The following is a 27,029-nucleotide window of genomic DNA, read 5'->3' as shown; positions in this document are numbered from 1 at the left end:
ACCGGGACAATTCTAATTAACCTTCCTGTTATTGCAAGGAGTACAGTATTTGAACCAAAAGTCTTCACCTTGAAAGCATACATAGATTAATCCACAGAAAATCTGTTTTGGACGGAAAGCGAATTAACGGTTACGTGGCTAGCTTGCTACCAAAATAACGTTAAGCCTAATTTTAGGTAGCTTTGGTTGCCAGCTAACGATATGTCCGGGAGATGTAAGAGCCGAAGCCGTGCAAATGCTACCTCAATGTCGGGAAGTGTGTCCATCGATGAGCGTATTTTGCGAGAATGCCACCAAATATACACTGATACGGATAACGGTGAGTTTTCGGCCGTAACGTTACAATGTACAATGTTAAGAGTAAATGTTGACGTCAGTTGTCATTAAAATAATTGGATCCTGCGCTCGCTAGCTAGCTCCATCCAGCTTATAATGCTTACATTAACTCGCTAGTTGACAGTTATGCCGTAAACTTTCTTCTTACCGTGAAGAATCCCTACACTACAAGATCTGTGCTGATACCTTGATGGAGAGCAGGCTGATGTTAGAATTAGGGCTTTTGAGGCTTTCAGCAAATGCAAACATTTCACTTAAAACTTTTTTGTGACATTTTCTTAGTTTTTACAACGGGAGCTTCAATGAATACTTAGTAATAAATAGTAATAATTTGAGAACTTGCCAACATTAACTAGAGTTACAGTTTTTTCTCAATCGCTTTGGCCCGATTGTCGAATGACAATTAATGTTCTCAAAACAGTATGTGAAAACCTCCACACCATAAGATCACTTGTTCACAGCAGAACATCATTTCTCATTGCAGTCTACACATTTATGTAAATGATAAAGTACAGTTATCTACAATTGGCCCAATTATCAATCGCACAAGTCTTGCCGATCACAATATATTAGGTTGTTTTCTGTTGAATCGTTTTATTCTCAAACACGCAAAACACACATAGGTCCATCCAACTATCATAATATGTCAAGTAGATACTCCCTAAATTTTAGTGACATTGTATTCATGTAATGTCAGCTGAATTGATAAATTGTTGGCCAGGTGAATCTTGGATTTTACTTATGAAGGGAAGTTTCCCACATCTGACTTCACCCAGTCACAAATTACTGTAGGGCACAGGTGCAACACAATTACAGTACTACACATTCTGATCAATCAAAATTGAGCAGTATTCATAAAATGGGCCAAAGCGATTGAGAAAAACTGTAAAGAAAATCTAGTCTTGCAAGCCTTTCCTCCCCATTTCTTATACGCAAATGCCATCTAATGGCAAAAAGTGGCATTTGCTGTTCATTGAATGATACATTCTTGGCTGAATTGAGAGTTCTCAACCAAAGGTTTTATTTTTCTAGCTAGCATGCATAAAGATGCATGATTTAAAAGTATAGCTAGTTTGCGTCATTCTTTTCAATTTCAACGCTAATTCCGCTGTCTGAAGCGCATTTCTTCAGTCAAATCAACACGGTATTTGGTAAGTTCCACCTTGCTTGCTAGATTGAATGTTCTCATGTGTAATGACAAATATTCCATATTAGCCAGTTGGCTAGCTAACTAGCAAGGTGTAACTACTTTTAAAAGCCTGACTATAGGCTAGCTAGCTCGTAAACTAGCTGGCATTAACACTGTCACTGTGATTTTCCTGTGTAGCTAGAGCTAGCTGCCTAGCCTAGTTAACCGACTTTGTTGGGTTTTATGACTACATTTACATTTACATTTTAGTCCTTTGGCAGACGCTTTTAATATCCAAAGCAACTTACAAGTGCATAGGTTCTTCCACAAGTTAAAGCATCACATCCATAACTAGTAAAATACACATGAAGTGCTGTTCTAAACAAAGATACAGTCATCGTAAGTGCCATTTTTAAAATTAGTTAATACATTTATTTTATTTATTTTTGGGTTAGACAAGAGGGATATCGGAAGGGGGGGGGGATCAGGAGGGAGGACTAAGGTACTGTTTTTAGTCTGAAAAGGTGTGTTTTTAGTCTGCGTCGAAATACGGTGAGGGATTCTGCTGTCCTGACAGTGGTAGGCAAGTCATTCCACCACTGAGGAACCAGAACGGAAAACAGGCGTGAACGTGCAGCTCGTGCAGAGCTGGCAGACCGGAGTGGTCTAGCTGGGGAGTAGGGAGTGATTAAGGATTGGGAGACCGGCTAGGAGGGAGTTGCAGTAATCCAGGTGGGAAATGACTAGTGCCTGGACTAGGAGCTGGGTGGCTTTCTCCATCATGAGATGATGGATACGGCATTTATTGTAGAGGAAGAACCTGCATGTTCTGGCAGTGGAGGATACATGTGGAGCGAGGGTGAGGCGGTTATCAAGAGTCATCCCAAGATTCTTGGCCGTATGGGAGGAGGATACTACAAAGTCCTCAACAATCAGTGAGGAGGTCGATTGTCAGAGAGGATTTAGCAGGGATGTAGAGAAGCTCAGTCTTGGTAAGGTTAAGCTTCAGGTGGTGGGAAGTCATCCACGCAGAGATATCAGCCAAGCAGGCAGAAATCTGTGTGGTGACCTGGGTATTGGGGAGGAAGGAAGGAAAGAGTTGAGTGTCATCAGTGTAAGAATGGTAAGAAAAGCCATGGGGAGAGATAGCAGAACCAAGAGATATAGTGTATTGAGGGAAGAGGAGAGGACCAAGAACTGAGCCCTGCGGGACTCCAGTTTGTAGGGGGTGGGGGTCAGAGACTGAGCCCCTCCAAGTCACCCGGTAGGAACAGCCAGAGAGGTAGGAGGAAAACCATGCCAGTGCAGATCCTGTGACACCCATCCCAGTCAGCGATGAGAGCAGAATCGCATGGTTGACTGTATCGAAGGTGACTGACAGGTCGAGGAAGATGAGGACAGAGGAGCGGGATTTGGCTTCAGCAGAGTGGAGTGACTCAGTGGAGTGGCCATTCTTGAAGCCGGACTAGCCTAATGAACTAGCAGAACTTTTAAAAGATTTAGCTGTAAGTTTTCTGTTTATGTGCGTTTTTTGGTGGCCCTTGCTTTACTGTATCTGACACGTCTTCACAAATTGAGTGCATGGTTTCCACTTTGGACAGACAGTGAGAGAGTGAGAGAGGCTGTTGTGTGTCTTCTAGCCACAACCTGCGTGTGATAACGTTGCTGAACAGAATGTTCAATTAGCATCATACAAGTTAGCATGTCTCTCCCCCATGTTCAGTGTATGGACAATTCATCATCGAAATGTCGAATTTTGAGGTCTAATAAATGTAATAAAATGTACAATCATGAAATTACAAACAGCACATACATTTCAGAATTACATACATTTCGTACATTTCATAGTGCTTGGAGTTCTGCCCAAAGAGTTTTTTTGCTCATCAGACAACAGATCTACAGAGTGTTCCTTGGTCTTCACCTTTCAATCTTTTCAACCAAATCTTTCAAATGAACGAACTGACCCAATTCTTCTCAGTCAAAGATTTGTTTGTTTGGCTCTCTCGGAAAGTGACCGAAAGGAGCCATTGAGCGAGAGAGCCAAATGAGCCATTTAACGACTGCGACAGAGCCATGAGCTGTTGTTACATTACATTACATTACATTAATGGCATTTGGCAGACGCTCTTATCCAGAGCGACTTACAACAAAGTGCATACCCATAACCAGGGATAAGTGCGCTGAAAGAGGGAAGTACAATTTCAACTGCTACCTGTACAACAAAGATAAGGACCAGGGCCTATTAAATTTTTTTTTATTTTTTTATTATTTTTTTTAAACAAACAAATAAACAAACAAACAAACAACAAAGCAAAAGTGACCAAACTTAACTAGCCAAACACTGCTTACCTAGCCAAACTAAAAATACCGATACAGAAAAAAAGTAAATCACAGAAAGACAACAATTAAGGTTCACAGGGAGGTAGGGAGGGATGGGGAGAGGTGCTGCTTGAAGAGGTGCGTCTTCAGTTTGCGCTTGAATGTGGGAAGAGATTCTACAGTTCTGACCTCAACAGGGAGTTCATTCCACCACCGTGGAGCCAGAACAGACAGTAGTCGTGAGCGTGAGGTGGAAGTTCGGAGAGGGGGAGGTGCCAAGCGGCCTGTGGAGGCTGAACGAAGAGGTCTGGCAGGGGTGTAGGGTCTGATGATTTTTTGTAGGTAAGCTGGGGAAGACCCCTTAACTGCTTGGAAGGCTAGCACTAACGTTTTGAATTTGATGCGAGCCATGACAGGCAGCCAGTGGAGAGAAGTAAGCAGGGGGGTGACGTGAATATTTGGGAAGGTTGAAGACCAGACGAGCTGCTGCATTCTGGATAAGTTGGAGGGGTCTGATGGCGGACGCTGGGAGGCCAGCCAAGAGGGAATTGCAGTAGTCCAGGCGGGGCAGAACCATCGCTTGGACCAGGAGCTGGGTCGAGTAGGGGGTGAGAAAGGGGCGGATTCACCGTATGTTGTATAGGAAGAACCTGCATGACTGGGTCACCGCCGCAATTTTCTCGGAGAGGGACAGTCTGCTGTCCATCACCACGCCGAGGTTCCTTGCACTGGGTGATGGCGTAAGTGTGGTATCCCAGAGGGAAATGGAGAGATCCAGATGGGGAGAGGTATTCGCAGGGATGAATATCATTTCAGTCTTACCTGGGTTGAGCTTTAGATGGTGGTTGTCCATCCAGCTCTGGATGTCACTCAGGTAAGCAGAGATACGGGCTGAAACCTGTGTATCAGATGGTGGGAACGAGATGAAGAGTTGGGTAGCCCATGTGCAGTGATCACAGGGCCAACGGAACGAGTGTAAAGAGAAAAAAGAAGTGGGCCTAGGACGGAGCCCTGGGGAAGGGCCGAGGTGTCGATACCGTACCAGCCCAGGCAACCTGGAAGGAGCGACCAGAGAGGTAGGACTCAATCCAATCCAGGGCTGTACCACAGATGCCCGTTGCTGACAGGGCGGACAGGAGGATGGAGTGATCCACAGTGTCTAAGGCAGCAGAGAGATCTAGAAGAATGAGGACAGAGGAGAGGGAGGCTGCTTGTGCGGCATGGAGTGATTCACTAATGGAGAGGAGCGCTCTCTGTCGAGTGGCCCGATCTGAAGCCAGACTGATGGGGGTCTAGCAGGTTGTTGTTAGAAAAGAAAGAAGAAAGTTGACTAGAAGCGGCTTGTTCTATGGTTTTAGAAAGAAAAGGAAGAAGAGATACCGGGCGGTAGTTCTGGATGATGGAGGGATCCAGAGTAGGCTTTTTTAGCAGCGGATTGATGTGGGCCCTCTTGGAGGATGCTGGAAAACAGCCAGAAGACAGGGAGGAGTTGACAAGGGAGGTGACAAATGGGAGAATGTCAGGTGTGATAGTCTGGAGAAGAGAAGAGGGGATAGGGTCAAGGGCACAGGTTGGAGGGCGGTGGGAGAGCAGGAGTTGAGAAACATCAGAGTCGGGGGAGAAAGTGGAAAAGGAAGGGATGGGCCTAGAGGGGGGAAGGGCACAGTGAGGGGGGCGGTGGTTGTAAAGGATCTGCGGATTTCTGTGACCTCATCGAAAAAATCAGCAAAATCATCAGCAGCGAAGGAGGACTGAGGTGGAGGAGGCGGTGCGTTGAGGAGAGAGGAGAAAATAGAGAACAGTTTCCGGGGGTTAGAAGTGGAGTTCTGAATTTGTGTTTGATAGTATTTTGCTTTGGCGGCAGTGACAGCGGAAGAGAATGCCGCCAGGAGAGACTGGTAAGTTGTGAGGTCTGAAGGGTCTCTGGATTTTCCCCACTTCCTCTCTGCTGTGCGGAGGCTGGCCCTGGAGGTACGGAGGGTGTCAGATATCCAAGGACTGGAAGGGGATGTGCGAGGTGGCTTTGAGACAGGGGGACAGAGAGAGTCAAAGGCGGAGGAGAGAGATGAAAGGAGGGTGGCAGATGCAGAGTCAGTGGGGAGTTTGGAGAAGGATTCGAGAGGGGGGAGTGAGGCGGTGGCAGTGGTGGCAAAGGAAGAGGGTGAGAGGGAGTGGAGGTTACGGCGCGCTGAGGAAGTGTGGGTGGGAGGAGGGGGAGGAGGATGGGGAGGAAGAGGGAGGGAGAATGAGATGAAGTGGTGATCAGATGTATGCCTCACCACGGGTAACCGTGAAATCGGAGCATGAGCAGTTCCTCACAAAGACAAGGTCTAGGATATTGCCTGCCTTGTGGGCTGGAGGAGAGTGTTGCAGGGAGAGGCCGAAGGAGTGGAGTAGCGGTAGGAAGGCAGCAGCCTGGGAGGCTTCAAGGTGGATGTTGAAGTCTCCAAGGAGAATCAGTGGGGTGCTGTCCTCAGGGAAGGAGCTGAGAAGGGTGTCTAGCTCATCAAGGAAGCTTCCCAGGGGCCCTGGAGGACGATAGATAACTGGTGTTATCTATCAACTGGTGTTGAACTGAAAGTACATTGCACTTGAGCCATAAGATGTAATATTAATGCCGGTAGCAGGCAGCACATATTTCACGGACTAGCTGAATAGTTAGGATATCACAGATAATATTTTGCTCAATCCTGTTGTCTTTTGATTTTCTGTAATATAGCCAGCTTGGCTATGCAATAAAAGGGATGAATGATTTTGCAAAGACCACAATGTGCATTGTGTAATTTTTTTTCTTAGGTAGCATATTGAGCATATGTAGCTAGCTGTCTGCAGCCTGCACTAATATATTTCAGATATTGTCTTAATTGCATTAATGTTATATTTCCTCATTTATAGGTGTTTAGCTAAATGTAAAACATTACATTAGAAGTGTTAACAAGTGTTAATAAATACTTTATTATTTTAGCTAATGTTACATTATATGTAATGTCATTTTGACACATTTAAAATATGTCTTAGCAACTTTGGCATCAACAACTCATAGGCTACAATTTCTTATGAAATCTGAAATGAAGCTGTGGAAGATAAAATGTTTATTAATCCTATTCATAGCGGATGTTGTTTGTGTTTCCTGTTCTCCATTTTGTGTTTAAGTCAACAGCATTTTTGTGTATTTGTACCCTCTGTGCTTACTGTAGATTGTTTCCTGTTCGTTTCATTCATTCATTTGTTTTGTCTGTGCCTCATTTCGCCTTTCCGCCTCCTCGGTCCTTATATGTACTTCCTTCCTGTCTCTGTCATGGATTCCACCTGTTTCTCGTTTTGATTCTTGTTTAGTGTATGTATTTAAACCCCTTTGTCTGTTTAGTTCTTTGCCAGATTGTTATGTGTCCCGACCTTACTTTCACCTGTTGTTGTTGCCACCTGTTGTGTCTTTTACCACCGATTATTGGATGACCCTCTTGTTCTGTTTTGACCCGCTGTATTTGGACCTCAGTTAGATTTTTTACTTTTGATTTTGGATTCTGTTTTTGTTTGGACTGCCTGTTTGTTTTCAATCTTCTGCCTGTGACTGTTACTATTCTCTGGATTATCTGTGTTTGCTTGGATTCCAAACCTTTGCCTGGACATTTGATTACAAACTGCCTATTCCGTGCCATTCCTGTTTGCTGGTTATTGACCACTGCCTGTTTAAACTGCGATAAAGAAAATAAATACTTGAACTTTACCTCCTGTGGTCTCAGTATTGGGTTAATTGTTCTGAAGCCTGACAGATGTATTATTTAGCCTACTAAGCAGACGGCTTTTGTACATCCATACTGTAAAGCATAATTTAAAAAATGTACAGTTTATTGGTGCTGTTGCAATCCAAAAAGTCTAAATATTGTGTTAGTTTTGTTTTTCTCTGATTAATAGACGAGGCTAATAACAAACTTTGCAACAACGTTAGCTAATATTAAAACTTGACGAAGAGGGCTGAGCTACAGACTTCATAAAATGTTATCATATTCACTGGCAAGCCATTTCTTTACGCAGTGTACTATAGCTTGATAGATTCTCTCTGATTTACATTGGAGTGCTCTATTTTGCTGACTTGTAATTTCACCTATGCCGTTTGAAAGATTAAACAATCTTCATATTAAGAGTCTATATGTGATATGTCTGTATCTCAGGCTTGATCAGCATAGCACGGTCAGTGGGGCTGAATCTTCTGCCGCCAAGGAAAAAGATCACCGTCATGCTTATGGGGAACCACTCTGCTGGCAAGAGCTCCTTTATTAACTGGTATTGGCTTAAAGTTACCATTCATGTCAGTAGTTGTCTGTACATACGCCATAAGTCTTTATATACCCTAAATCCACATTTATGAAGTGTAAAACATTTCACCCATGTAAATCACAGAATTGCTGCATATAACTACATGCCTATGGTGTAAAATTTTGTATGCTTTAGTATGTTGCTCCATTTAATGCATTGCAGTGTTGTTTGTTAATGTAAAAATATTTAGGTGTAGTATTTGTCTGTCAGGTATGTAGATGAGCACATTCAGCGCACAGGAGTGGCCATTGAGACGCAAGGCTTCAGTTTTGTTACCAGTGGACGAAAAAGGGAATCCCTCATGGTGAAAAGCGCAACTGTGTTATTCTTTGGGTTCTCTGTGTATTGTTTTAAATTGAAACTTATATAAGCAGTATTATTCTGTAGGCTTTTAAATGGTCAGGGCATGAAAGTAAGGCAAAGTCTGTGATGTTATGGAAAGGTTTCTATTATTAAGTCCAATCCCATCATGTCCCCAGTTTCACTTATTATTTTCAATTTCAGGGAAAGGCAACACTCTTCCTCCACCCTCATTTCAAACATCTGCAGGATTTCAAAGGTCAGACCAGTGCAAATTATATTAACCTTTTTCAACTTATCATAACATCATTTTGTATGAGTGGTGCACACATGTCCAGTCGCTTGCAACATCCCTGCCCCAGGATGAATCTCTGTTCCTCACAGGGGTGTCGGAGTACCTCACCACTGAGATCTGCACGTCCCGGCAGAAGCGGTTCAGTCTCGTGACCTTTGTGGACACACCTGGCCTGGTGGATGGGTACATGAAGTATCCATTTGATGTAGATCAGGCTATTCTGTGGCTGGGTTTGTAAATTCTAAAATACTGTCATTTACTGTGGAACGTTTACTCTCATTGTGTCAGACTCCCACTCTCCCTTGCAACCATTTGTTGTTTTCATCACATCCTTCTCACTTCGACTCTTAACTTCTTGCTATATCATTGGTTGGATTCATGTACTTCCTTCCTATCTGTTCTCAGGCAATGCGTGTGATCTGATTCTGGTATTCTTCGACCCAATGGGCCAGGCACTGTGTAAGCGCACCATGAACCTTGTTGAGAAGTTGAACGAAAGCCAAGGCGAAAAGTTGAGGTTCTATATGAGCAAGGCAGACGAGGCTGGGAGTGACTCAGACAGACAGGTAATCTAGGGGAGGCATCATGATTGAAAAAAAGAACATTCAAATAAAATGACACAATAAGGAAGGCCAAGTCAGCCAAATTTGTGTCGTGCATGGACATGTGAAGGGTTGAAGATGCATTTATCGCCGAAATAAATGGCAGAGATATTGTGTGTATTATATTAAGTGTGGCTGATTATGTATTCTGTTGAATAAGTTCACGCAATTAACGAGGGTCGAATTATGCATGAAATTTCTCTGCCTCTATAGAGCAGGCATAAAGCAAGGTGCAAGATCTAGGCTTCAAAGATGCACTGAAATAATCTTTGCAACAAGAATCACACTATTTCAACGCCCAGAGCAAGAAATCATCAAACAAATGATGATTAATAGTAAATATTCATTCATGATTGCAGCCAAGCAATAATTAAGGCTGGGTGTTTGTCACAGAAAATATTTACTAAATAATTTATTAAATTAACCAATATCTCATGCAAAGCAGTGGGAGGTGACTGAAATAACATGCTCAACCATAGTGACAGTAACTGAAGTAAATAAAAAATAAAAAAAAAAAGAAATCAGTATTGCCGCTAATAAAAAATATGAATAGGCTAAATGCAATGATGCGCTGCTTTTAATCACTTTTGTCTATCACTTTTGTCCATCGTGATTAGTTATCCTCCAAAACAATCACAGAAAATAAATGGGGAATTAAAGGGATTGGCAAAAAATACAAAATCCCATGCGACTTCTGTGACACCAAGCCAAACAAATAATTATGCTTCTGGGAGAAATAAATGATGTACTGGTACCTCCCACACAAAGTTCCCATTCAAAAGTAAAGCTCATTGCAATGTCGCATTTAATCCAAAGAAACATAGCCACCACAGCTGGAATATGTAAAGATTTTGTCCTACACTGGATATGCTTTTAAGTGGCAGCCGATACATGGATATCGCCACATGCAGTGAAGATATTCAATGCAGTAAACACCTGTTTTAACTGTGCTGTTTAAGATCTGTCTCTTTCGCAAAATGGGGTTTGTTGACAGTCCTGTTCACTGATTGTGTAATTAGCTGTAGCCTTTGTAAATAAGATGCAAATTTCAGGCAGGGTGTGACTGCACCAACACACCCTTGTCAGGCCATATTTTGCACTGTGAGCTTTGTGTATGTAAATTTGGCCCCAGGAATCTTCACTATTTCCAACCCATTTTCAGGACGGGTTTCCTTAGCAAAGAGGTACAGTTAATATGGTGTCTTTATTTGGTCCTTAATTGGTCTGTGTAAACTAGCTCTCGTTCACGTTTTTTTTGTTCCCCCAATGCCATCACATCGTCCTTTTCCATGAACAGTTGCAAAAAAGTTCCACTTTTCTTCCATACCAAAGTCTTCTCAGTGGAGTCATAGATTCTGGATGGCTTTGCAGTTTTTGTACTGCGGCGCACAACCATCTCAGCAGTAGAACACCTTCCCTGCAGTTTTCATAGCTTTCTTTAATGGAACCACATGAGATGCCTTCAGAAGAGATGGCCACTCACTGTCCCTCCAATGGTCCAATTGAGATGAGCAAAGCATCAGCCCTTGACCAGTGGCTTAAAAATAAAAATCCTTCACATGACTTTGCACCTAATATTCTTCTTCTTCTTCTTCTTCTTCTTCTTGTAATAATTATTATTATTACAAGGAGTTTGCAAGCTGGATAGCTAAGTAGCTAGTATTGTTACTACCTGTAGGTTTTGGAGCTTCAAATTTATCTGGTGCTTTAACTTTTAGAAACAGCGCCTCTGGATTATTTAACGTTATCTTTAATATACATTTCTTGGTCAGAGCTCACCGTTAGCATGTTATGCACAATTGTTCATACCAACAGCGGAAGATCACCCAAAAAAATCCCTGCATCCTTTTTTGAACGGTTTCCACATCAATGCTTAGCTAATGTCTGAGCTCATTTTCATCTGTAGTCCCTAATCTGCGTGTCTTTGGACTGTGGTAGAAAACCAGAGTACCTGAAGGAAACCCACGCAGAGACGGGGAGAACAACTCAATTGTTAGTTAGGGATCCCAAGTATGTAGACTGTAGAAATCTCAACCAGCAGACATTTCACATTTCACCAGCAAAAATAGTTGAAGGTACAATTGGTAACTTTGGACTTGCACTTGCACTTGCACTAAATTGCAACAACAGACAACCTCAAACCACAACACTGTTAATGCTTCCCACAGTCTATAACTATAACACGTAATATAAATTGTTATTATACAGCTCGGTGTTCTTGTGCACATTTTTTGGAAAGCTTACCGTAACAAACGCAACAGAGCCTGCCATCTTTTCGTAGTGACCTTGACTTTGGTTCGCTACACAACACTATTTACAATTTTCACTTTAGCTAACCAACTATATTGTGAGCAAGCAAGTTATTTGGCTACATAACTAACTGGCTATATAACTAAGATATGATAGTCTACCACAAACGATGCTACTGCAATTTACAGTTTGAGAGGTTTACAGATGATTGAACACGCAAAGAGACAAAAGGAACGTGTAGCTGCCCAAATTGCACTCCAGACAAGAGATTACTGAAACGCTATACTATTGCTTATCTAGTTAGAAACCAATACCAGTTCTCTTTAACAAGCAAATGAGCAATTACTAGTTAGCTTCCCGAATGTACAAATATCCGCCTGAAGCACAACGTTTGTGCAATCGCTACTATGTTTGTATTGCCTATATTTTATTGTAAGTGAATATTGGTTAATCCTTCAAGCTAACTATAGCTCATTTGCTGGTTGCTACCGATAACAAACTGGAATTGTTTTATAACTAGATATGTAGTCTTCGCTTGGATAATAAGCAATAGTTTCAGGGATTGCTTGTCTGAAGTGCAATTTGGACAGCTACATGAACAATCAAAATAAGCCCCATGTCATTGGCTGTGGCAGTTAGAACCAATTTTCAACCAATGAGCTTGAATTGTTGTACAGTTGTACAATGTTTTGTTAAATTTGACGGCCCGACAAATGTACTCTTTGAAACCTGAATTTAAGGACTATGAACACAGAGGGTGATTCAATATGTCAGTGAGCCTTTTTTTCAATGATACCTATTGTGTCTTTAAGTTAGCTACAGCATTCTTCATCGTCATAATATATTTTAAAAAAAACACTTGACATTGGACAACCAAATACACATGTTTCCCAGCAGTCTTTGCATATCAGCAAATAAGAAAATAGGCTACTGCTTTCAAAGAAAGTATCACAAATAATTGTATTAATTGTGTTTGGAATACATTCTCTGCACTATTTGTTATGTTAGGAGGTTGCTGTAAGTTTCCATAAGAAGTTTTAAGCAAGTAAACATGAAGCTGATATGTTTGTTGAATTGACAGTATATAATAGACTCTAACCCTCTGGTTGATAATGGCTTTGATGCTGGATAATAATATGTAATAATGTTCTCACATTCTGTACTTCTAAATTCCAAGGCACACTTGACCTTGCCACGCAACACACTGTTTGAAAACCACTGTTCTAGCATTTGGCTGGAGAGATATTTACTGTATTTTTTTAATGCTTTGGGTGCGCCTTGATATGCAGCTCCAGGGTGAAATTGCAATTACGTGCAGAATGTCAGGGAACTACTAATTTCTCATTCACCATTTGGCTATGGAAAACTTCAAATGGCTTCAGTGGCTGGCAGATAAGAAAAAGAGTAAAAAGGGGGGTCAGTTAATAGGGTGTGTGTGTGTCTGTGTCTGTCTCAATAGGGGTGGCCTAGAAAACTTCACACTGGCACCTCTCATACTATTAAAAATCCAGATCTTTAAAATGGCTAATATACCTTCAACTGTAGGTCAGCCCATACCAGAATAGAGTGGAAGCCATAGTGTCAATGCTGTCTTCATAACTTGGTGATGCGTTTGTGTTTGGTATGCGCTAATTGTTAAAAGATGCTGGATTCGGAAATTAACCATATTTCACCTTAACTTTACTTCCCAGACAAGATTTAGCATCAGATTTCTCATCCTCAGTTCAAACTTAATATAATGCTAATCTGATCCTGAACATCATTATTTGTGAAATGACCGTTATTGCACAGAACAAAGTTATAAAATATTTCTAGTTTAATGTATCTTTCGATAGTTTCAGAGGAGTCAGTAGAAATATGATGTTCTACTGCCCCCAACTGTCTGAACTATTGAACTGTATAATTACTGGAACAAAAACCTGGTCACGTGGTTCCATTTAATCCCATTCAATTAGGTTCTTCCGCAAGTGGCACTGCTGCAAGATGGCTGCCATGGCCCGGAAATAGAGTTATTGATGAGCAGTAACTCATCAGTACAGCCCCAAAGTTCACATTCAATAGAAGCAGGCAATAGCATTTTACAATTTTACAGAGTCCCAATTTCTTCTAGATTGAACGAAAAAGAAAGAGAGATCATCAAAAATCCCTGAATGATGAGTAAGAGCTGAGTAAGCAAAATAATCTCTGATTGGTTGAGGCAGGGGCCATGTGATGAGGCCTCGCTCCACTGCAGTTTCAGTCAGCTTCAGATCTGCGTATGAATGTAAATACCCCTTTGGTAAGAGTGAATTATCACATGCAAGAAGCCTTTCATCCTAGCTAGCCCAATGGTAGAGAAATTGTACTTAAATTGTGACATTGTCAATGATTATGTTTGTTAGACTGGAGACACTCATAAGACCACACAGATTTGTAACTAAGAAATAAAGAGCTAAACTTTGTCTTCATGCTCGTGTAGAGGTCTATCTAATAAATTGCTCACTGAGTGTAGGTTAACATGTTTTAAAAAAATCTAAAAGGGTGAGTTCAGGGAGTGATTTATTTCTTATGGAATGCACCACCAAGAAATCAAGTTGGTAATATGTTTATACCCAGAGTGTTCTTGTGTTAATTAACTGAATTGTGTTTTACTCTTCAGAGAGTTTTGATGCAGATAGTTCAGGAGCTGTGCAAGAGACCAGGCCTCAACAAGTGTGGTTTTGACATGCCCACTATTTACATACCCAACCCCAACAAGGTTGTAAGTCATCATCACAACCAGACATGCAAATACCCTGTACATACACTGTGAAATTATCTGAGATTACATAAACAGGCACAAAACACATACCATGTTTAATTGTTTAAATTAGTGAGCCATTGCACCAGGAAATGGACCAGGCTGTCGAGCCTGTCGCTCAGAATTCCTTCACTTTTAATACATATATTCCTTATATGTATGTTGCGTTGCATGTTCAGAGATGCTCTTCTGCATACCACTATTAATGACAGTGAACAGATAATAAAAGGACAAAAAAAATTAAGCTGAGATGTGACACATTTTCTTGATTTTTTTTAGATGCAGTTCACTATAATGTATGGACCACTCCTTTTCCGGCAATCAGTACACTGACAATTTACAGCCGACTCAACACCAACATCTCTTTACAGATATAATGCTGCAGTTACCTGATCAATATAACTAAAAAATGCGGAACTATTCCTTCTATTGCCGGAACTCTATTCTATTGATAGATAGATAGATAGATAGATACTTTATTCATCCCGAGGAAAATTTTATTGTCCACACAAGCAGAGGTTTGTGCCAAAGCACACCATTATTCTGGGGCAAAGTGTCAACTGTTTTGATCAGTGAGTGTTACTGTTGAGTTTTTCCTCATGTAAATTCTTGCCGCATTGATTACTAGAAAAGGAGTGGCCCATACAGTCCATTATATTGCATTATGTGCATTTTAAAAAGTTGTGAAATATAGAAACATAGATTTGTCACATCTCTGCAAATCTGGATGGAAAGATCCACGTACTCTGGGTATGTGGAAACATGATTTACTTTTGATTGACCCCCCCCCCCCCAGATAAAATTCTGTTGTATTTACTTAATGTGATCTTGGAAACAAGAGCCCATAAAAATCCTGGTTGAATTTTGATGGAGAGACCCTTATGGTAAACTATTACTCTAACATGTTGGATTGCTTGGATAAGTACAGAACTACTTTACACACCTGCATTTATTTTCTCCCCTGAAATTCCTGTCTTTTCTATCGCACCTCAGCCAAGTTGTTGTGTGAATCAGATTGAGGAAGTCTGCAAGACCTTAGAGAAGACCATTAACCAGACTGTGCAGATGTCCCTTAACTCACTGGAGAACGACTGTGAAGTCATCATTTGCGCCATAACTGACAAACTCAACACTGATAGGTACTTCATCTGATGTACATTACATTACATCAATGGCATTTGGCAGATGCTCTTATCCAGAACGACGTGCAGTTGATTAGACTAATCAAGAGACAGTCCTCCCCTGGTGCAACGCAGGGTTAAGGGCCTTGCTCATGGGCCCAACGGCTGTGCAGATCTTATTGTGGCTACACCGGGATTCACCGACCTTGCCGGTACCCGTCATGTGTCTTAACCACTACGCTAGGCCGCCCCACATGTACGTAATAGTAATATCTTACTGAATATACAATGTTCTATATCAAAAGTGATACCATGCTGAAGTCCACACAAGTGGATGATGAGTGAGAAATTAGAGATCCAATGACAGAAAATTATTTCTAAGATAATCAAATTTGGGACTTCTGGATGACTCTCAAAGCATTATTCCAGGGAATGAATGGAATTCCCATTATTCCAGGAAGGGAATTCAAGCGCTGTCCACCAGGGGGCACCACTGGCCCTACTCACAGGTATGGCGGCAGCTGTAACTTTTTGTAATCATTGTAACTGCTATCCATTATCTATTCATTGGGCCTTATAAAATGGGCTTTCAAGCCTGAGAGGACTGTCTGGCTGAAAGACTGTGGTCTGTTTTGGCTTCTGGTTTTCTGGTTTTGCCTTTTTCCGGTGGAATGTTTTGTTGTCTACCTTCTCATTTCATGTTGGAAGGTTTTGGTGTTTTTCTCTTCGTGGTCTGTGCTTTACCAGACTGATTGCAGAAGCTGCAGCAATGAGCCTAGTGGAGGAGGGTGTGTGAGTGTAGGCGTAAAAAGTTCGCAGAAGTCACTTGATTTTACCAATACCAGTGTTTTGGGTCAGAGGCAAATAAAAAGACAAATATACTGCACCCGCAATAGGCTAGCTAGCTCACCGATCCAACATTGAACATTGATTTAATAAGGGCTAGCAGCATTGCACTGGCCCACTCGCACTGAAGGTACAAACACTGATTTGGCTGTACCACAAATGATAGGTGAAAGTCTGTTCTTTATCCTCATTCATTGCCTCATTTCACATCCAATGTGCTGGACTACAGAGACAAAAGAACAGAAATTGTAGTACTGTCCAAACACTTACAGACTGCACTGTATTTCACCAATATGAAACCAAACACACTTTTACCCTTTCGCCACCGCCTCATCTGCCTGTTCAACCCAGGTCTAAGGCGTGAGTCACAGCCCAGTCTATGGCATATTTCTAATTCCAGGACTTTCACAAGCAATGATCCGCGCATGATCAGCCAAAATCCAATTAACAGTTTTTGTAGATTGTGTGCTGTTCAGTTTGTCTTTGATTTAAATCCCACAAGCAGGAAAATACATCGGTTACATTTTATTTGTTTATGTATTGTTTTTATTCTTCTATATAGTTCCTGTATTTATTTCTGTTTTTAATTATTTGCTGGTTATTCTCATTGTAGACTGTGATCCCTAGGGTACGGTATTTTGTCCTTTTTCTTACACCTGTCTAATGAGAAGAATGGCATAATGCAACTTGGACAATCTTTTCATTTTGATTACGTGACAGTGTGTATGGCTTACTGGCACAAGTTACAGAGAGACTGCATTTGTAAACTGTTCGATGATAAATGTTTTTTGCAACAATTTCTCTTTTGGCGTAATGAGTAATATGCAATAAATGTCACATCAATGTATATGTGAAGACATAATTAGGGGAAACCGGGGCAAAAACTAACATGGGGCATGTTGAGAATGGGGATTTTGTGAGAAAAAGTATTGACCAGATGTGTCGTGTTAGATTGATTGGTAAACAATAAATAGTTCTGAATGTCTACTCTTGGTTTTAGCCTTGGGTTTTGCCGATGAATACTGCGTTAAAACGATAAACTAAAATTTCATAATGGACTTTATGAAAATGGCAACATTCAGTTGCCACGGCCAGTGCATCATGCACCTTGCCAGTGACTGCACTGTGCAAAGTGGATTCCGCAAAATATGGCTCCATATGCAAAATTATTTTCTTGAAATGGGGTCACCTGTAGTGTAGTGGCTAAGGTACATGACTGGGACCCGCAAGGTTGGTGGTTCAATCTGCATAATCGACTCCTGCTTAGTCTAAAATCAACTGTAACTGTCACTTTGGTTAAAAAAATGTAATCATGATTTAAAACAAAACTTTAACAAGCACCGTTGCCGATTTAGGCTACTAGCGCGTCTCCGGTCGTAACCAATGAGGTTCCTTGATGAAATCCCGGGTCCAGTAACCCTGGATTCCCCCTTTCATACAAACGCCAAGCCATGTTTCGTCCTGGGTAATTCCCAGGTCAAGAGCAGGGTCGCGATCCTTTCACACAAACAGCAAACACAGGACATTCCCGGGTAGTTGCTTCTGTGTGAAAGCGGTTTTAAGACGGTAGTAGGAGGAAAGTTGAGTCAACTACCTGAAAGCACACTAAATGTTTTTTTTGCAACTTCAGCTGAAATGTTCTTTCGACTTTCATATAAACACATGCCTTCCCCTGTCCCATCCCCTTCTCTTTCACAGGCAGCACAGTGCAGACAACTCGCAATCCCATTGCATAGGCTGTATGCTTTGTCTGCTGGGCTCTTTTCTGCTTTTCATGCTGCTGGCTGTCCTGCTGTTGGGCGGTCTGTCCAACCCAGTTTTTCAGATGGCACTGGGGGAGGAGGGCAGGGAGGCATTAACACTCTATTTGGTAAGTCAGTATTGATTATATACATTATTAGTGTGTGTGTGTGTGTGTGTGTGTGTATATCTTAATGGCTTTGTACAGTATGTGTCAGAGTACACCTGTGGTGAACTCTGTCTTTACTCAGTGAGAAGTTACATTACCAGAATTTCACCTCCTATACTTGTATCACAATTCTTACTACTATTATGATCCCTTGGGAAAAGTCAGCCAAAAGCTTAGTAATTTAAAAGGAAAACCTGATCTCAATTTATGTTGTCCAGATTTCTTCTTTAATTATAATGTTGCTTGGCTGTTTGCTAATGACTTGTTGCAGTATATGATTGCTAAATCAGAAGTTTTTCGGTCTGTGAATATTAAAGTCACTATCATAATATCAATATCACGTAAACAGAAAAATAATTGTCCAGAAGAAGCTTAATATACACTCAGTGAGCACTTTAGTAGGTATTTATAGACTTATTTTTTAGACTTCTACTGCTGTAGCCTTTTCACTTAGAGTTATGCATTGTGTGTTCAGAAATGCTCTTCTACATATCACTGTTGTAATGTGCGCTTATTTGGATTACTGTCACCTTCCTGTCAGCTTTGACCAGTCTGGCCATTCTCCTCTAACGTCTCTCATTAACAATGTGTTTCTGTGTGCAGAACTGCTGCTCACTGGATTTTCTTTTTTTTTTTTCTGCACCATTCTTTGCACTCTAGAGAGTGATCAGCAGTTTTTGAGATACTCAAACCACCCTATCTACCACCAACAATCATTCCACGGTCAAAGTCACTTAGATCAAATTTCTGATGGTTGATTTTGATGTGAATATTACCTGAAGTTCCTGATGCGTATCTACATGACTGCATGCATTGCACTGCTGCCACACAGTTCATAACTAACTCATTGTAACTAATATTCCTGTGTAGGTAGCTAAATAAATATGTTTGAATTAACATTTCACAACAGGATTTGGAAGGTTTAACCCAAGCATTTTTTCCATGGATGCTCTCCTGTTAGGTGACTGTAGCTGTACACATGGTTAATTCAAAAGCTTGCATGAAGTGTATTTTCTTGCTTTAAACCACGAACTTGTGAATACCCCTACATCAGACATTGCACAGCCAGTAGGTTGTGAGAAATTTTCTATCTAAATTTCTTTTTTTTTAGCAAAATCCAATTTTTTGACCACCTGTTTAAAGCACTGTATGTCAAAGTACAGTTAAGTAATGGTGCAACTATGTTGTGAGTATAAACAAGCCACCTCCAATTAATTTATTCCTGAAAACATGCAAGTTTGGTTGAAATATGCTCATCTGACCCCTCTCAGTCTGGCTCTCAGGGTTCACACAAGGTGCTTACTTGAAATTACTGCCCAGAAATGTTTCTTCTTTAATGATGTTCCAAACATCCATCCATCCATCCATCATCACCCGCTTATCTGGAGTCGGGTCGCGGGGGCAGTAGGCAAAGCTGGGTATTCCAGGCGTCCCTCTCCCCAGCAACGCATTCTAGCTCCTCCTGGGGGATCCCGAGGCGTTCCTTGGCCAGGAGAGATATATAATCTCTTCAGCGGGCTCTGGGTCTCCCTCGGGGTCTCCGCCCAGTTGGACGAGCCCGGAAAACCTCCAAAGGGAGGCGCCCAGGAGGCATCCTGATCAGATGCCCGAACCACCTCAATTGGCTCCTTTCGACGCGAAGGAGCAGCGGCTCTACTCCGAGCTCCCTCCGGATGTCCGAGCTCCTCACCCTATCTCTAAGGCTGAGCCCGGCCACCCTACGGAGGAAGCTCATTTCGGCCGCTTGTATACGCGATCTCGTTCTTTCGGTCACTACCCAAAGCTCGTGACCATAGATGAGGGTTGGGACGTAGATCGACCAGTAAACCTCTTCACCACAACGGTCCGGTGCAACGCCCGCATTACTGCTGACGCTGCACCGATCCGCCTGTCGATCTCACGCTCCCTTCTACCCTCACTCGTGAACAAGACCCCGAGATACTTGAACTCCTTCACTTGGGGCAAAGACTCGTTCCCAACCCGGAGGGAGCAATCCACCGTTTTCCGGCAGAGAACCATGGCCTCGGACTTGGAGGTGCTGACTCTCATCCCGGCCGCTTCACACTCGGCTGCAAACCGCTCCAGTGCGTGCTGAAGGTCACGGTCCGATGAAGCCAGCAGAACCACATCATCCGCAAAAAGCAGAGATGCGATTCTGAGGTCACCAAACCGGACACTCTCCTCACCTCGGCTGCACCTTGAGATCCTGTCCATGAATACCACAAACAGGACCGGTGACAAGGGGCAACCTTGGCGGAGTCCAACACCCACCGGAAACGTGCTTGACTTTGTGCCGAGAATGCGGACACAGCTCTCACTTTGGTTATACAGGGACCTGATGGCTCGTAACAACGGCCCCGGTACCCCATACTCCCGCAGTACACCCCACAGGGTTCCCCGGGGGACACGGTCGAAAGCCTTCTCCAAGTCCACAAAGCACATGTGGACTGGATGGGCAAACTCCCATGACCCCGCCAGCAACCCTGCCAAGGTAAAGAGCTGGTCCACTGTTCCACGGCCAGGACGGAAGCCACATTGCTCCTCCTGAATCCGAGGTCCGATCGTCGGTCGGAGCCTCCTTTCCAGTACCCTAGAGTAAGCTTTCCCAGGGAGGCTGAGGAGTGTGATACCCCGGTAATTGGAGCACACCCTCCGGTCCCCCTTCTTGAAAATGGGGACTACCACCCCGGTCTGCCACTCTACAGGTACTGTCCCCGACCTCCACGCGACACTGAAGAGGCGTGTCAGCCAAGACAGCCCAACAATGTCCAGAGCCTTCAGCATCTCAGGGCGAATCTCATCTACACCCGGTGACTTGCCACTGAGGAGCTTTTTGACTACCTCAGCAACTTCCGCCAGGGATATAGGTGCAGATTCCCCCGAGTCTTCAGGCTCTGCCTCTTCCACAGAGGACGTGTTGTTCGGGTTCAGGAGCTCCTCGAAGTGCTCTTTCCACCGCCCGACAATATCCCCAGTCCGGGTCAGCAGTTCTCCCCTGCTGAAAACAGCCTGAGACAAGCCCTGCTTTCCCTTTCTGAGTCGTCGGATGGTTTGCCAGAACTTCCTCGAGGCCAACCGAAAGTCCTTCTCCATAGCCTCCCCAAACTCCTCCCATACCCGGGTTTTTGCTTCAGCGACTGCCGAAGCCACAGCCCTTCTGGCCACCCGGTACCTGTCTGCTGCTTCAGGGGACCCCCGGGCCAGCCAAGCCCGAAAGGCCTCCTTCTTTAGCTTGACGGCCTCCCTCACCGCTGGTGTCCACCAGCGGGTTCTTGGCTTGCCGCCCCGACAGGCACCGATGACCTTCTGGCCACAGCTTCTGCTTGCCGCCTCTGCATGGAGGCTTTGAACATGGCCCACTCGGACTCCATGTCCCCAGCTTCCCCCGGGATGCGTGAGAAGTTCTTCCGGAGGTGGGAGTTGAAGACCTCGTTTACCGGGTCTGTCCGGCAGCCTCCCCGGCCACTTGATCCAACTGACCACCAGGTGGTGATCAGTTGACAGCTCTGCTCCTCTCTTCACCCGAGTGTCCAAGACATACGGCCGCAGGTCTGATGATACGACCACAAAGTCGATCATCGATCTTAGGCCTAAGGTGCTCTGATACCAAGTACACTTATGAGCTACCCTATGCTCGAACATGGTGTTTGTTATCGACAATCCATAACCAGCACAGAAGTCCAATAACAAAACACCGCTTGGGTTCAGATCAGGCAGGCCGTTCCTCCCAATCACCCCCCTCCAGGTTTCTCCGTCATTGCCCAAGTGAGCGTTGAAGTCGCCCAGCAGAATTATGGAGTCTCCGGGTGGCACCCTTTCCAGGATGCCGCCCAGTGACTCCAAGAAGGCCGGATACTCTGAACTGCCATTTGGTGCATAAGCACAAATGACAGTCAGAGCCTTCCCCCCAGTGACACGTAGTCGCAGAGAGGCGACCCTCTTGTTCCCCGGGTGGAACTCCAACACAGTGGCGCTCAGCCGGTGGCTTGTGAGTATCCCCACCCCCGCCCGGCGCCTCTCACCTTGAGCAACTCCAAAAAAGAACAGAGTCCAGCCCCTCTCCAGGAGTTTGGTTCCAGAACCAGTACTGTGCGTGGAGGTGAACCCAACTATATCTAGTTGGTACCGCTCCGCCTCCCGCACTAGCTCCGGTTCCTTCCCCACCAGCGAGGTGACGTTCCACGTCCCCAGAACCAGTCTGCGACGCCGAGGATCAGCACGGATCCCCGCCTTTGCCTACTGCCCGTTGGACAAAGCACCCGACTCCGATGCCGACCCCTGCAGGTGGTGAGCCCACAGGGTGGCGACCCCACGTGACCAGTTCGGGCTGTGCCCGGCCGGGCCCCATGGGATAAGGCCCGGCCACCAGACGCTCGCCGACGAGCTCCCCTCCCAGGTCTGGCTCCAGCAGGGGGGTTCCAAACAGTTTGATTTTTTTAAAGCCTATTGTTTAGCCTATGTATCGGACTATTTTTCTTTTTTTTTCTTATTTCTCAGCCAGATAATGGCTTGTCTGGTCCTAATCTTGAGAAAACACCAATAACAGACTCCCAACGCAATAAAAAGCTTAGAATCCAGAGTAGATCTCTAAGAAAGCATTGGAATACACCTGACTAATGAGAAATAGTTACCAATTACGATGAAAAGGGATGTAATTCCAACACGGATTACCCAATATGGATGTTAAAGGTGACAGTCTGAATTTCACATCATATTCATTGTTTCGTGTAATCCAATGTGCTGGACTACAGAGCCAAAATAACAGAGCGGCAGTATTCATGTAATAATTTTGTTCAAACACCAGGCCAACGGACACGTCATAGTTGGCTGTCTATGGCTGACAGCGATAGGGTCTCATCAGTGCTGGTGGGGTGAGATCAGACATAGTGTTCACACTGCTCTGACGGTTGCCTCATCATGTGCATCTATTTGCATTCTAAGCCTCAGCAAACACAAGTCTTCACAACCTGTACTGCGTGTATTGGGTTTGGAGGGAGTCCCACCTTAATCTCCTCCTCCGGAAATATAAGATAGCCTTACATTCAGTATTCGTGCTGTTGGTTCAACACAAAAAGCTGCTCTAGCAATGAAAAATGGTAGGCTACTAGCAATCAATTCAGGTTTTGAAAACGGTTACTAACAACTGTGAAAACAAATAATACTCATTTGAGAAAAGTCCCAGTAGCCAAATTGAATTGAATTGAACATTGAAAGGACTGTCAACATTTACAGAAATATGACTTTGGGTCAAGCAAGCCCTTTAACAAGCGATAATATGCATTTTTGTGAATTTTTGTAAAGTTTCATAAATCTCATCAAGTCGATATAGTCAGAAATAAAAATTCCGTAGATGTTCCAGGAGGCATCATGCTGTTGTCAGAATTAGTCTTTATTTTGGTAGTAACCATTCACAAATACAAACTGGTCACCTAATGGTCTTATTGTGGGAAATGACTATAACTTGCACACCTAGAACCTTTTGTTGTGTTTTACACTTCTACACCACCCCTCTTCTCCCACGTCAAAACTACTGCACACTGATTGTCTTGAAAGGCGGACCAACGAGCCCCCGGTTAATTATTTTGATGATGATCCCGGCACCTACTGCAAGGGCCAACTACAGCCAATGACACAAACACCAGACCTGTACCCCAATGCATAGTGTATTCCCTGCTTAATGCTCACCTTTTCTGTATGTGCTGCTTTATTGTTACCATCAATACATAACAACTTTTTTCCTCTTTAGGTTCCTGTGATGAAAGCATTAGTCTCTATGCCTATTGACCATCAGCTTTATTGCTGTGGAGGACTCGTTATGGTCTTTGTCACTCTCCTCATCCTAGCATGTTTGGCCTTCCGGTAAGAAATTTAGCTTTCTGTTTTTTCCGTTTTTACTAAGTACTGTTAAGTAAGTACTGTTATTCAGAATATGCTATAATCATAACCTACTCCTTCAGTTCCAACACTCCACTAAAAGTGGTGAGATGAGATGTTATTGCACTTGCAAAAAATGTGTAATGTTATTGGACTGTGGACTACTATGCTAAAACACTTCAATTCAATTTAAACCAGGCAGAACTCAAATCAGCCCTGGTATCTCCTAAAAATAGTGTGATAGCAGGTAATCGAGTGAGTGTTATAACTAACGGCAACAATATTTGCTGTATTATGCAGGTTTTTCCATTTTGACACAAGCAACTAACATCATTTTCTGTTGTTAATCCAAAAAGTTCCCAATCACTATTGGTTTCAAGCAAGACATTGATTTGTACTGTATTGAAAAGTTCTTATACATAAAAATGTAAATTACATGTGGATCATGAATATGCAAATCAATTCATTAACAAATCACAGCAGACCTAATTCTGAACATCTGAAAACTATAAATGTAACCTGTGTGAACTGCAGCCTTTCTCATTGGCAGCATATTACAGCAAAATAGATCACAGGGTCAAATCCATGCCCATGCCAATCCTGAAGAAGCGCAGCATTTGGCATTGCTTAGGGAAGGAGGGAAGAGTTTACTCGGCCGGGAAGCCCAGGAAATCATAACGTCAAAATGAAGTCTCCGAGTCTGTGTGAAGATATTGTACTGTAGCGGTTGGTCAGCCTGTGCTTGTACTGCCTTGATCCTCAGTGTGTTTTTCACAGACATTTATTTATCTTGTCCATCTGTCTTCCAAGCACCCGTCCGACCATGTCTGGCTGGCAGAAGAGACAGTTGAAAGAGAAACTGGACTTTGTTGAGGAAGTGTTGAATAAAAAGAAGGTACTGAAAAGAGCTGGAGTGCATTATTCCTGCTGTTTGTTAGTACTGTACACTAGATCCCTGTTTCTGTGTTGAAAATGAAGCTGTAACAGGTCAATAACTGTGCCTTTGCATTCATGTATTGTATCCTTCTGTAGAGAAAGCTCTATGAAGACTACCTCCGTCAGAGTCTTGGGGAACATGATATGGTCTGAGGGAAAGGCACGAAATAAGAGATGATATAGTGCCCTTCTGATATTGCACTATGCATTCCAGTACTCTAGAATGCCAGTTACAGTTTATTCCAAGCTATCGTATTTTGACTAGGCCATGGGTCGGAATCCCTGGTCCTGGAGAGTCACAGTGTGCTGGCTTTCGTTGTTACTTAGCACATGATTGATCAATGAAAGCAGTTGATTGACAGTTAACTCACCTCACCTTGTTTCTTGGGTCTGAACTGAATGCTGATTTTAAGATTTTAAGGTGAAAACAAAAATCAGCACACTGTATGTCTCTCCAGAAGAGCATAGAGAATGGAAAGCATCATCATTTGTATCCATTTGCTGTCTTTTACTGCATTACATTGACCGATGAAAAGACATTGTAATTTGCGGGAACTGTTACAGTAAACTTTTAATGCTGAGGCACTTATAAAGCTGTGGATGTGATTGATTCTGTATTTGAATTCCAACAAATTTCTTATTTAACTACATGATGTAGTTAAAACACGATTAATCATTCTTATATCGTATTATTCTGTTTTCTGATGAAGGCAAAGTAGCAAAAAATCTTCAATCCTACTTTGTGTCCTGCTTTCCAATGTAATGCTAATGACTATATTTTCTTTTAATGGAGCCATTAAATGCACATGGTAAATACACTGAAGTGTAGTGTTTTAATATGTAAAGAAAATTAACAGTTCTACATCATATTCTTTTTGCACCAGCTAGGAGCATGCTGAATATCTAAAACATATTCCATTTAAAGTCATATATACGCCGATGTTATGCTGTTAGTCCTCTGCGTGCCACAAAAACAGCTCTGACCCACCGAGGCATGAAATACCAATGAGGGTGCCCTGTGGTATATTGCACCATGTTGGTTGTCTCAAGGATAATGCCAGGTGATGAGCCGTCCAATTTTTGTCTCATCAGACCAGAGAATCCTTTTCCTCATGCTCTCAGAGTCCTTTAAATGCCGTTTGGCAAACTCCAAGCGGGCTGTCATATGCCTTTTCCTCAATAGTGGCTTCCGTGTGGCCAGTCTACTGTAAAGGCTTCACATTCCTTTTCATACAAAAGTAATTGGACAGTTCTCGGCTTCTTCTGAATAGTCAGGTATATTCAATCGCTTCCTTAGCACAGGTATTACATTACATTACATTACATTATTGGCATTTGGCAGACGCTCTAAAAGCTTTCAGCATCTAGTCTTGATTCTAGGATTGATTGCCTTTGGAGTTTGGACATTTGTCAATATGAGGGTAGAAAGTGAAAAGAAGCTTAAATAAAGTTGATACTTTTTCTGAGTAATGTTTTTTGTTTTTATTTTATCTCAACCTCAAATGTATTTAGTGTATTGCAAAAACAAAGGAATTGGCCTTGCTCTTCCAATACTTTTGGAGGGGACTGTTTGTTCCACATACTTTATGACACGTCCACCCTTGCCACCCTTGATTAATATGCACAAAAGATGCTGTAAACAAAAATAAATACAGTTATTGACATAAACTTTATTAATCTTAAAATTAGGTAGTGCGATCTATTAATGATTTAATGGAGATGGCCATTGTAGAACATGGTTGTTGTTTTTACTAAACCATTTTTTTGTGGATTTTGATGTATGCTTGAGTTTTCTTGCTGGGCAATCTACCTTGACAGGTAGACTTCCTAGCAGAGGCAACCAGATTTTCTGCCAAAATGATCAATTATTAATTATTGATCTTAAATAGTGACCCTGGATAACTGACAGCAAAACTCTAAAACATCCATTTTCTTAATTAATTTTTTTACCCATTCTGTGGGTACCATCTGTGTCTTCTGAATTGACAGTTTGGGATTTTCCCATGCTTATGGTTG

General features: G+C 42.8%; 1 protein-coding gene across 1 annotated transcript; it reads left to right on the top strand.

The window, feature by feature from the left end:
* The first annotated feature begins 201 nt into the window (after positions 1-201).
* Positions 202-25,166, top strand: LOC133121244 (uncharacterized). The gene is made up of 12 exons (XM_061230449.1): positions 202-319; positions 7,957-8,068; positions 8,312-8,405; positions 8,606-8,660; positions 8,786-8,926; positions 9,102-9,262; positions 14,187-14,285; positions 15,321-15,466; positions 17,993-18,164; positions 23,950-24,062; positions 24,888-24,972; positions 25,110-25,166. The coding sequence occupies exons 1-12, from the start codon at positions 202-204 to the stop codon at positions 25,164-25,166; spliced, it is 1,353 nt and encodes a 450-aa protein (XP_061086433.1).
* The last annotated feature ends 1,863 nt before the right edge of the window (positions 25,167-27,029 follow it).

This window comes from Conger conger, chromosome 2 (genome assembly GCF_963514075.1).
Source record: "Conger conger chromosome 2, fConCon1.1, whole genome shotgun sequence".
NCBI lineage: Eukaryota > Metazoa > Chordata > Actinopteri > Anguilliformes > Congridae > Conger > Conger conger.
The sequence above is the reverse complement of the archived record's forward strand: the minus strand, read 5'-3'. Positions and strand labels throughout refer to the sequence as shown.

What these genes read in the sequence shown, in the direction of transcription:
- LOC133121244 (XM_061230449.1), top strand. Translation starts at nt 202, where the DNA reads ATGTCCGGGAGATGTAAGAGCCGAAGCCGTGCAAATGCTACCTCAATG. An exon ending in ATACACTGATACGGATAACG is followed by an intron (nt 320 to 7,956) that starts GTGAGTTTTCGG and finishes TCTGTATCTCAG; the next exon opens with GCTTGATCAGCATAGCACGG. An exon ending in TCAGGCTATTCTGTGGCTGG is followed by an intron (nt 8,927 to 9,101) that starts GTTTGTAAATTC and finishes ATCTGTTCTCAG; the next exon opens with GCAATGCGTGTGATCTGATT.